Raw genomic sequence first — 11924 nt, 5'->3', positions numbered from 1 at the left:
AGAGACTACTACCAGTACCTGTTGGGATTTCGCATTCTACCGCTCGGAAGCTGGTCACTATCGAGTTCCCGTGCTGCATGCTGCTTCTGCAAAAGCCACTATCAGACTTATTAAAGTTTTGCTGGTGTGGCTGAAAATCCAAGTGCCAGACTTTACCACTCCCCACGTCTGGTCCAGCAGTCGAGTGCTCCCTGTATGTCACAGTACTTTTGCACTTGTATATAGCGTCCCCTGTATCGTATAGCCGGGAGCGTTTTAATACAGGTACTTGCACGTATGATTTTTGGGGACCCCGATATGCCTTAGGCTATACAGGGGTTTTAGGTAGTATCGACAGCATACTCAGGCTTGCGCAGACCCATTCCTGCTTTATGTCTCATACCCATTTGTTTTAACATGGAAATACCACGTATCAGTGAGATTGAGCTGGGATTCGAAGGTTTCGCGGAACCTGATCCAACCCTATATGCCCCTTTAAGTATTGTGCCTTTCCTACTACTTTTATAGTCGGATCTATTTCATTATATAAGCTTTGTCCGGAGACTCTTAGCATATATATAAGTAGGAAACCAAAATGCTTAAACAATAGATAATAAAGTAATATAAATCGAGATCCGGGGATCCTAAAATAGAATAGTAGGTTGCAAGGTGTTCCAAATAGGTAGACAACGTTTTACCTTTGCTTTTTGATAGCTCGTGGACTCTGTCCTGTCGTAGAACCTCATCCCCTAGTTGGGAGATCCCCGTCTCAGCTTGCTCATCATAGCTCCTAGGCATGTGCCATCGGTTGGGTTGGTCCCGGACCGACAGTTCGACAATTCCTCGGATGAGGAGCCTAGGGGTTGTGCTCAAAGTAGAGAGGGTTCCTCCTTTCATCGTCTAGGGGATAGTCAATCGGGGATCGAATACGCCAAGTGGTTTATCTACTAGTTTTCTCCCAGGGCTTATCGGGTTCTCTTCTGACCTATGGGTCTTTGCATTGCTCGTAGGTTGAACTTGCCCCAGGGATCCTATACTGATAGCTATTTTCTTCGGGACCTTGGGGGGTTTAGAGATCTTCTGCTCCGGCGTCATGGATGATCCTGCTTCGAGGCGCGTGCCCCCCTTTTGGAAAGACCAAGATGTTGTCATGGATTTGGGACTCCTCGGGCGGGGTCCACAGTCGTCTTTCTTTGGTTGACTGAGAACTTAGAATGTTTTATGAGGTCTGACCCCTTTAGAGTGTGCGCAGAAGATTGGTCTCCAAAATGGTTCTTTATGGGGGAAATGAGGTATCTCATCTTGCTTCTTGGTACTCCTTATTTAGCCGGAGTTTCCGGGGTGCCGAGGTATCTGACAACATGTGGAGATGATATCTGCGGGCCGTCGCCCTCTCTGGGCCGAACCTGCTGGAGCTTACGAGTTTAGCGCGGATCCTCCTTACCAAGCAGTTTGCTATGGTAAGCGATACCACTAGAGCGTCATGGTGGGGAGCTAAGACCTTCTCTTGTTCCTTTGCAGTGAAGCTTATTTCGTCTGATCCCAATAGTAGCCGATTTGATTTGGACGTCTCCAGGCCAAGCTTGGCGTTTCGAGTGCTCTTCTTTGCGGCTGCATGGCTTATGCCGCTTATCTCCGAACCTCCGGATATGACATGGATCAGTCGGTCCTGTCGAGGTGGTGACGCGGGCTTGGTTTCAGCAGATTTCCTGGGTGTCTCCTTGCTTAGGAGGTTCTTCGCCTTTTCTGAGAGGAACTCCCGAAGGTATCCCTTCTGGAGTAGTTTGTTGACTTCGATCTTCAGTGCGACGCAATCCTCTGTCTTGTGACCATGGTCACGATGGAACTCACACCAGAGGTCGGGGTTCCGGAAGGAATCGGGTGCCCTCATCTTCGGGGGCCATTTAACCTGTTGACCAATCTGCCTTAGGGCGTTGATTATCTCTGGTTGGGATACAGACAAGTTTGAGATATCTAGCCAGGTAGACACCGACATCCCTTCCGCTCTCTCGACTGGACGACTCATGTTCCTGTCCCGGTTCCTGCCGCCTTGGTCTTTCATGGGTTTCTGGGAGGACCTCTCGTCTCGATCACTCCGGTCTTGCCTGGTTGCTTGTTTCTGCTGAGTCCTAGCACGGCTTGCGACGTCTTCCTCCCATTTTACCTTGGCCCCAAGCTCGGGATAATACGTCTTCCATAGTTTTACACTGATACTTGGTCAGTTCCTTGTAGAGATTCCCGTCTGGGAGCAGGCCTCTTTTGAAGGCTGAGATTGTTGTGGTGACGTTGCATTTAGGAATCAATACCTTTTCCTGATTGAAGCGAGCTATGTAATCGCGAAACGGTTCGGCCCGATGCTGGAGGATTTCATAGAGGCTATCCGAGGTTTTCTCCAGGTTCCAGCTACTTGCGAACTGCTCCACAAACCCATCGCTGAGAGTTGCGAACAAAGATATAGATCTGATGGGTAGATTAATGTACCATTGCAACGCTGGTCCAATCAGAGTTAAGCCGAATCCTTTGCACATGGTGGCCTCGCGGAACTCCCTTGGGAGTGCTACAGCTAGCATCCTTTGTTTATACTTAGCGATGTGGTCATCTGGGTTGCTGGTGCCGTCATACATCTTTATGTTGGGGAAGGAGAACTTTCTTGGCATCTCGATCAGGGAAATGTTGTCTGTGAAAGGAGTATTGGCTTAAGAACCGGGATTACTTTCCCGAATCGGAGGTGCCACCCCGGGGAGCCTTTCTACCATAGATTGCATGGCGTCGAGCTTCTTGGAGAACATCTGCTCCAGATAGGTGGTCAATGAGGACTGCAATGACGCGGCTCCTTTGGATGTTTCCTTCTCGGAGTCTGGCTCGGACTCGCTGGATATTGTTTCATGAACTCGTGTATCTCCAGCTTTTTCTCCTGATGCCCCGGCTTCACCTGAAGGCTATCAAGCGGTACATCCTGTGGTGTTGGGTGTGTTCAGGCTTGGCATGGATAGGACCTGTGTGTGGAAGCGGCGCTTCTTGTTGCTTGCCGTTTTGAGGGCTTGATTTTTGTCTCGGAGAACAAGGTTTTCAGATTCGAGCTGAGTAAGCTTCTCAGCACTTTGCTCCAGCTGCTACGAATGTTCATCTAGCTTTTCCTTCAGGCGTTGAACTTCGGAGGAAAGCTCAAGGTTCTCGGTAGCTTCTCGAGCCTTGTGCAAGTTGGTTACTTGGCTTTGTAATCCGTCGAGTTGCCTTTGTAGCTCGGCTTCTCTTGGAGTAGATTCTTACGGGTTATCTTGCTCATCCACCGCCATCGTCACGTAGTTTAGATTACTCCCCACCTTCTAGCGCCAAACTGTTAGGGGATTTTTGTGTAGGATCTTTTAGAGTACTACGGAACGATGGATAAGCTGGGTTTCGTATAGATTTTAGAGTAGTAAAAGAGATTATGACTTGAATAAGCGTTTATTTGATCAAACTAGAAGAGATTACAAAGTATTGAGTTAGAAACCCTAGTCTAGCCGTCTAATTCTAGCCTTCAAGTCTAAAAGAGTCGATCCCTTGTTCTAGGGTTTGGTTTCCCCTTATATAGTCGTCTATAGGTCGGTTGGAGTAGATGGAAGTCTCCCATATTCGGAAATATGGAAGGTTCTCCTTATCGGCAATTTGCCTTTTCTTGGAGCTGGAGGCGGTTCTTGGAACCGATACCGTGGTACCCGATACTGGGGATCCTTAGCGTTCCTAAAACGGGGACCCGGAGGTCTGGGTCCTGCCTGGGGCCTGGAGGAAAGTAGTACATGAGTATTTTTCCCCAACAATAAGTACTGAATGTAACAAGGTCGATCGTTTCTGGAGTCGCATTGTCGATCGACGTTGACCTGGTCTCATCTGCCGATGACAAGTATCCGCTCTGTGGTTCTCTTTTTGGAATTTTTTGTTGATCTTCAAGAATATTAAAAACGAAAATAAATAACTTGTAAATATTAAAACTATAAGAAATTACCTAATAGTGGGTTGTCTCCAACTCAACGCTTTGTTATAGTCATTTAGCTTTACTTTAGAGGTTGTTTGTGGCTAGTAATGATCAAAGTGACCACTTGGTTGTATGCAAGTGTCCACTTCATCTTTGCTCATCTGGAACCAAGTGCTAATGAAGCTTCTTATGGCCTTATCTCCTCTGGTCCGCTGATTTTTTTTATCTTTCTATAGCAACCTCAGCAGCATGCATCCTATGCTGAAGATTTCCAATCATGCGCTGTTGCATTCCAAGTCTGGCATATGTTGATTCTAATATGTCATTCAGCTCCTGGTAGACATCCTTTTCAGAAAGTCTTGAGAAAAAGTGATCTCGTCAAGCTTATCATGTAATGACTTCTTGGTAACCAGCTTGTTTTGTAGTGCTGCATAGTCGTCGTCGATCGATGGTCGAGTCCTTCTGTCAATCGATGGTGACGGTTCTGCTCGAGATTCAAGTTGTCTCTTAATCATATCCAACTCCTGTAGCAAAACGTATAGGTGTGTGGTCAAGGAATCTACACTATCACGTAGTGTGTAGTTAACACCATCAAGCCGATAGGTGAATGATTGTAGCCGATCTTCGAATGATGTGAGTCGAGCGTCGATCGATGCTTGGATGTGAGCGTCAGTCGATGGTTGAGCGTGACTGGCGATCGATTTTGATCTTCTTGTGCCGACTGCATGTGGTCTCTAAAGTATGGTCGTGTCTTGCTTCATCTCATACGTGCGTGTTGTCAACCAGCTGATATTGCTGTCGAAGGGATAGTAGTCGTCATCGAGCCTCTCGATTGATAATCATCTGAAGTTCTGATAGCTCTGTAGATCTATGCTACTAACTCATCAATTTCTACTTTTCTATGAAGTGTGCTTCGTCTGCATTCGAGGTGACCGTCGATCGATGGTGCTGCTGCGTTGTCGATCGATGGTGGATCCTCTGATCTGTTCTTCGGGTTGAAGAAGTTACTGGACCCATTCATGAAAATGATTTCAGCTATGTCCTCCTTGGATATGTGGAGAATGCGTCCATCCATGGCTCGTGCTTGGCTTTCTGGATCCCTGAAAATACAAAAATCATCTGGAGTTAGATAACTATAATCTGTATTATGTTTATCACGCCACTTGGAACCTGGTGTGTGATGAACGTCGATCGATGGTTGATACCACTCAAATTACCCTAAGGAGTGATTTATACTCTCTCAAATAAGAGGTCGAGCTGTAGTACTTAGGGATCGAATTCACAGGGAGCTAGGGAACCTAGAGTTTCTAATATGATTTGTTAAGCAAGATGTTTTAAGAGTTTTAAAAGTAAATTGTAGTTTTATATTGAACAAGTATTTGTTCAATAGCAAGTTTTGGGGTTTTGGTGCTTAAAAAAGAAATAGCTAGACTTAGGGTTTTTATTCAGGAAAGTTGGAATTATAATCCTATAGATGCCTAATGAGTTGCATGCATGATAATGTAAAGCTCAACTATTTGATCAACAAGTTTTTCGGCCTTTGCGAGCATTGACTTGTTGACTATTAACTAGATCTATGATCTGAACTCTCGTTATATTGATCTATAGAAAGTGTCGATCGATATTCCAATGGGCGTATCGATCGATACACCTTTTGCACCGTCGATCGATTATTCAAGTGTGATATCGATCGACGCGCTCTAGTTAAGCTTTATGCACATGTTGAATGAATGCTTACTAAGCTTACTAGATCAGATCTCGCCTTGCTCATAGCGAGAAACAAAGTTCAATTAGAATGTTTTCAGGATGAGAATTAGCAATGACTTTTATCAATCAATGCTAGGGTAAATTCTAGGTAGCTAATCTAGACACATGCATTAATGAACAATTCTAAAGATGATTATCACAACTCAGCAATCTATCGTTGGGTATTTAAACCCTAAAATCTAACAAGAAAACTACTCAGACATGGCTAAGCAATTCATAACAATGGTTATGTAAAAAAAACTTCATAGAATAAACAAGATAAAAATATCAATGGAGTTCCAATCACAAATTATAACTTTGGATCTTCTCTCCTATCTATCAATAAACCAATGAAACACAAAGAAAGCACTTTTTTTGCCTCTAACATGGCGGTAAAGCTTATATTATTAGGGTAAAACACGTTAGGGGAAATCTTGTAAAATAGTGAAATCTTGGGCTTCAAGTCGACTGTGACCAAACGGGCTTCTGCGCGCTTCGCTATCGATCGACACCATGACTTGTATATCGATCAATTCTAGCTATCCAATATCGACCGATTGTCGATCTCGATGGTCATCTCGGGTGCTTGCTCCAAATATCTCCAAAATGCTCCAAAATCATCACTTATCTCTAAAACATTCCTGATCTTATAAATATAATAAATAGATTCTATAATAATATAAATATTAGTAAGAACACCTATAAACTATGGAAGAAAACGGATCAAATCCATAGTCAATCAACTCCCCCAGACTTACTCTTTTGCTTGTCCTCAAGCAAAACAAACATGCAGACTCTCTGAAAGAGGTTTTAAAACAGCAGGGAGTCACATGATTTAAAACTTTGAATCATCACCTCTAAAATATTGCAATCCACATCTGAGAAATCCTAATCACAAAAGCACATCATACCATATCCTAGCTTAGCAACCAAATTCATCTAGCCAACAACTTAGCATAATCTTGTCTTTCATTCCCCTCTACCAACCTCATTTCTTAGCATAAAATAAAAGTGAAGGCTTTACCTTGGGAGTATCGATCACAGGATTCAAGGATTCTCAAACAAGTATTTGCACCTGCATGTAAACATTAGTTCATATCCTCTCTCTCTACTAATTTTCTCTCTTGGTTAAAAATCTGCTTATATGCAAGATCATTAACTAAGATTGGACATGCTTCCATGAATCAAGCCTTAATGGTGTTTTCCACCAAGTCCTGTTCACTTTTTTTTGACCTAAATCCTAGGATTATTTGTGAAGCAAGCCTTAATGGTTGTAGCCCCCAAGTCCTGTTCGAATTCCTTCATAATAAATATCTAATATAATAATACATATATATATATGTTTAATCTAAATTTCGAAAATAGAGAGAGAAAGGGTGATAAATCTATATACACAAGGCTTTACCTTCCGGACTTGTTTGAAGAATCTGATTCCATGTATACCAAGCCCCAAGACAAGCAGTTGTGTCAGGTTTAGTGTTGGAGGTCAGCTTGGGCTCCTTCAAAACATTCTTAGCAAGAGTGGATAGTTGACAGGTTGATCCACTTTAGTACTATCTGCAATCAGAAAGTCTAGAATGGTGCAAAAGAGTTGTTAGAAATCTAGCAAAATCTATAAGTTCATAATCCCTTTCTTGACTCAATAATAACTTAATTTGAAAACATTTTTAATAAGACTAATAAGTAAATAAATATCAGTAACCCTCCCCCAGACTTAAACTACATTGTCCCCAGTGTAAATTCAGTCGGAGTTATGGTGAAAAATAAATCATAAGGACTCAATGTAATAAGTAGGAACGATATACTAGACCAGAATATATGTCGACCGATTCAAGGATGCTGTTGTCGGTCGACGCAGGTAAGACAATGTCGCTCGATGTCGACTTGTTCGCGTCGGTCGATACAGACTCAATCGTCTTTTTGTTTTTTTTTTAAATACCTGCAATAATTAAAAACCAACATAAATAGTAAATTAATGAAAACTTAATAAATACTACCTAATAGTGGGTTGCCTCCCACTCAGCGCTTTGTTATAGTCATTTAGCTTGACTTTGGAGGTGTTTGGGCTAGTAGTGTTGAGAACTGCGACTTGTTGGAAAGCAAGTATCTATCTCTTCTTTGCACTTGTTGAACCATGTACAAGTGAAGTCTCTCATTGTTTCATCTCCTCTGCGCCATTTATCCTTCATTGCTGCAGTTGTGTTTTCAATCCTCTGCAATCTTTCACCAAGACTCTCAAGGTTGAATTGATGTCTGGTAAGTGCGGCGCAAGTGTCAGCTGAGATCTCCTTTCCATGGTAAGGTGTGTTGGACATGTCGGATGTCGTCTTTTGTACTAGCCTGCCCCGGTTTGTATCAATGTCGATCGATGCTGAATGGTTGGTGTCGATCGATTTGTTGATGCGTCTGTCGATCGATATCGATGCTTATCGTCAACGTGCAATGTAACTCTAAATGTCCACCAACTCCCCTTGTATAGCTTTAACCTTGGAGGTCAATGCACTGATGGTAAGGTCCATTGGAAAATAGATGTCATCACATCTCCCATCAAGCCTCTCCTCTGTAGTTGCCAGAGCTCTATTGATCCCTTCTACCAATTGGTCTATCTCTTCTCTGGTGTGGAAATCCGGTTGAGACTTAATTGTGTGTGGGCGTGGCGGATTGGTGTCGATCGATGCGGCAAGGCGGTTGTCGATCGATGGGTGATGGTGGATGTCGAGCGATGGTGATTGTCGGATATCGATCGATTGGGGTCGTCTTCTGTCGATCGATGGAGGTCGAGCAACGTCGGTCGCGTTCTGAATTATGGCTATGTCTTGCTTCATTTCCTCCATGCAAGTAGTTAGCCAACGTATATGATCATTCAATGGATATTAGACACCATCAAGCTTCATCTGGAAGGCTTCTTTGTTCCTATCATGTTCACCACAGACGCCATAGAACATCTCATTGATCTCGTCCTTGGTGTAGATCTCTGGTACCAACTTTGTCTGTGTGAATTGGCTAGCATGTTCAGGAAGACATATGTAGGCTGGCTCATCTTTTGAAGCTCTTTCCAGAAGTTTTCTGATATCGTTGTTGTGAACAGGGATGGTGTGTCAATCTAGATCTCTAGCAAATTCTCGATCATCTCTGTAGACTCCATACTCATCTTTCTCTTCCCAGTAAAATGTCTTGTTACCATAAGGATCAAAAGGTCTTATGCTGAATTATGGCTTTCTGGCGACCGTTGGAACGTCTATGTTGATCGATGGATGGGTTGTATTGCGAGATCGTTGTTTGAAGTTGTTTTCTATGCCACCAGCTGCGTCATAGAACTCCTTTGTAGTCTTCTGTTCGCGGTTGCTGCGTTGATGCATGAACAGATTGTCTGCTCCATTGGCTTTCTGAAGGATATCTGTGATATCTTCTCGAGATACGTGTAGTGTGCGGCCATCTATTGCTTTGGCGAAGCCGTTGGGGTCCCTGAAAATACCAAATTCGTCTGGGTTAGATACTGGTTATCTAATTTATCTTTTTCGCTTACAGTGGTGTTCAGTATTGGATGGTTGTCGATCGATGTGGTATTGTTGATGTCGATCGATTTTTGAGGAAGCTTATCGATCGATTGCTGGTGACGAGTGTCGATCGATCGGGTTCTTTCCCAAGCGGCTTCAGCTTGAATCTGATCTGTATCGTCGCGCTTTTGCATGTTGAATAGCTCCTCGTCTGTGAAGCTATCTTGTAGTTTATCTGCACCTGGTGTGTAGGTTACTGTTTTTATTGCAAAGCTCTAGTGGTGGGGTTCATCTGCCCAACTACAGATCGAGTAGTCTCCTTCTCGCACACGATTGAAGTCAGTGTCGACCGATTTGTAGTATGCAGTGTTGGTTGATGCTCGCTTTCGGCATCGTTGTTGAGGTTGAGTGTCGATCGATGGCAAGCTTGCCATGTCGAACGATGGTGCATTCCTTTTCCAAGAGGAATGATGTAAGAGTTTATCTTCCTCATAGGATGGCTCTGTACTCAATGGCTCGTTCCTCCTCGAAGTCTTCATCATACTCGTCTGTATGCATATATTCTCTTGTGTAAGCGTCAATAGTGGGGTTGTAGTAGTCACTCTCCCACTCATCTGGATTACTATCGACCGATTCGTCATTTGGTATGTCGGTCAATTTCTGGTTACCGCTGTGTGAGTCTCGATCGATTCTGAATATTCAGTTTCGTACTCATCTTCACAGTGGCAAGCTGCAATTATTCCTGGATCATTGATTCTTCTGGAGATCGTCTGTGGCTTCTTGACTGGGATAGAGTCGTAGTGGGCATTAGGATTGATGAGTGTTTGACACAACTGGTTGGTTTGCAAGTTGCACACTGCTCCCACTGTTGACAAGAAAGCTCTCCCAAGTAGTAGAGAAGAGTTCCAGTTTAACTTGATGTCCAAGACATGAAAATCAACTAGAACTAGGGAATTACCAATATGCACCTCTAGGTCTCTCACAATTCCTCTTGAGCTCTTCTGGGAACAATCCGCAAAAGTGAACAATTCCTGCAAAGGCTCCACCTGCAGACCTAGATGGTCTGCTATAACCCTAGGTAGGATGTTGACTGATGCTCTTGTGTCGCACAAAGCATGTGGGAATTCAATACACTGCACTGTGCACGGTATTGCAAATTGCCCAGGATCACTCTTCTTCTTCAATGTAATCCTTCTCTTCATCTTTTCTCTGGCTTCACAGAACATCCTCCTAATGTCTTCTTCTTTCTCTCTGGTTTCTCTGAAGAACATCTACAACCTATGGCTGTAATAAGCTTCTTCAAATGGCTTATGTAGAGGAATCCTGAAGACTCTCTTTTGGAAATTTTCCTTTTCCTTTTCATTAGCCTCCCTCTTCAGATGTTTCGCCACTTTTTCCTTTCTTCTCCTTAGGATTCTTCCAGTAGAAACCCTATCTTCTTCCATGGTATCATCTCCATCATCTGAAGGTGTCCTGACAGGCTCCGGTGGTTGTTCTGAAGGTTTAGGTTTAGCCTGAGTGCGTTAAGTCGTGCCACATCTATCTTTGGAATCTGCACTCGGTAGGTGATAGGGGCTCGTCGATCGATAGGAGGTGATGGTTGTCGATCGATATTAGCTTATGAGTATCGATCGACGTTGCTGTTGGCATGTCGATCGATTCGGACATTGTTAGGGCTGGGCGGATGTGGGTGTTTTGCTGCGAACTCCTCGTGAGTTAGAATCTTCACGGCATTGCAAGATGCGGTTGACTCCGTAGGTTTTGTCGATCGATACTCTGGTACTCCTGTCGATCGATCTTGGTTGGTGTATGTCGATCGATGCTCGGGGGTTGGTGTCAATCGACACCAATGTGAGTCGCCAAAACTCATCAAACTTTCTACCTCGAATTCGGCTTCTTGCAGCTTCTCTTCCTTCACCACTTGCCAAAAGTCATCCTCAATAATGGCATTCACGTGGTGCTTCATCACATCATCCCCTACTCCTCTTGTTGAAGCTTCCTGCCTCCTAATAGCATCTCCTGTCTGCACAACCTGTATCTCCATCTTCTTCACATGAGAGCTCAAAGTCTCAAACTTTGTGTTCAGGTTGGTGTAGACAGAATCTATCTTCCCGTTGAAGTCCACTGTCATTCTCTGCTGTGACTCAAGAACCCTATCGAGCATCTCTTCAATCTTGCTCTCTTGAGTAGGCGGCGGTGGCTTCTAGTAGTAGGAACTTCCAAAATTCTTGTTGTTGTTGTAGCTGTTGTTGTAGGGTTTCTGGTACTGCGAGTTTTGGTTGAAGTTACTCCTATTTCCATAAGAGTTTCTCTTTCCACCCTGGTTTCCTTGTAATCCAGCTCCACCAATGTAGTTTACTTCTTCTTCCTCTATTCTACCCTCTACAGCTTCTGCATCTTCAACAAAGCTAACCTGCTTCTTGAGAAGCTTGTGAACACTGTCCAGTTTTGCCTTCACCTCATCCATCTGATCATTTCCAAGGATGGTGGCAGATCTCTTCCTCTCAAAATCAGTGTTCTTGGTGCTGTTGCTGGATGCTAAGTTTTCAATCACTTTGACTGCCTCCTCTGGATTCCTGGTGTTGAAGTTTTCCATTGCTGGAAGCATCAAGAGCCATCTGGTACTGCACCGCGATGCCTCTGTAGAAAGTACTGAGTAGATGTACTTCATTGAATTCGTGGTGTGGACAGTCTCTCTGGTAAGACTTGAATCTAATCTAAGAGCCTCTGAATGATTCTGCAGGCTC

The 11924-nt window shown here is 43.8% G+C and overlaps 1 protein-coding gene across 1 annotated transcript; it reads right to left on the bottom strand.

Moving 5' to 3' along the window:
* Window positions 1-1276: 1276 nt before the first annotated feature.
* Window positions 1277-2603, bottom strand: LOC106423225. Its single transcript, XM_013864012.1, has 2 exons — window positions 2286-2603; window positions 1277-2170 (listed from the first exon to the last, which is right to left on the bottom strand). The coding sequence occupies exons 1-2, from the start codon at window positions 2601-2603 to the stop codon at window positions 1277-1279; spliced, it is 1212 nt and encodes a 403-aa protein (XP_013719466.1).
* Window positions 2604-11924: the final 9321 nt, after the last annotated feature.

The sequence above is a fragment of the Brassica napus genome, chromosome C9 (genome assembly GCF_020379485.1).
Source record: "Brassica napus cultivar Da-Ae chromosome C9, Da-Ae, whole genome shotgun sequence".
NCBI lineage: Eukaryota > Viridiplantae > Streptophyta > Magnoliopsida > Brassicales > Brassicaceae > Brassica > Brassica napus.
This window is presented reverse-complemented; position numbering and strand designations above follow the sequence as displayed.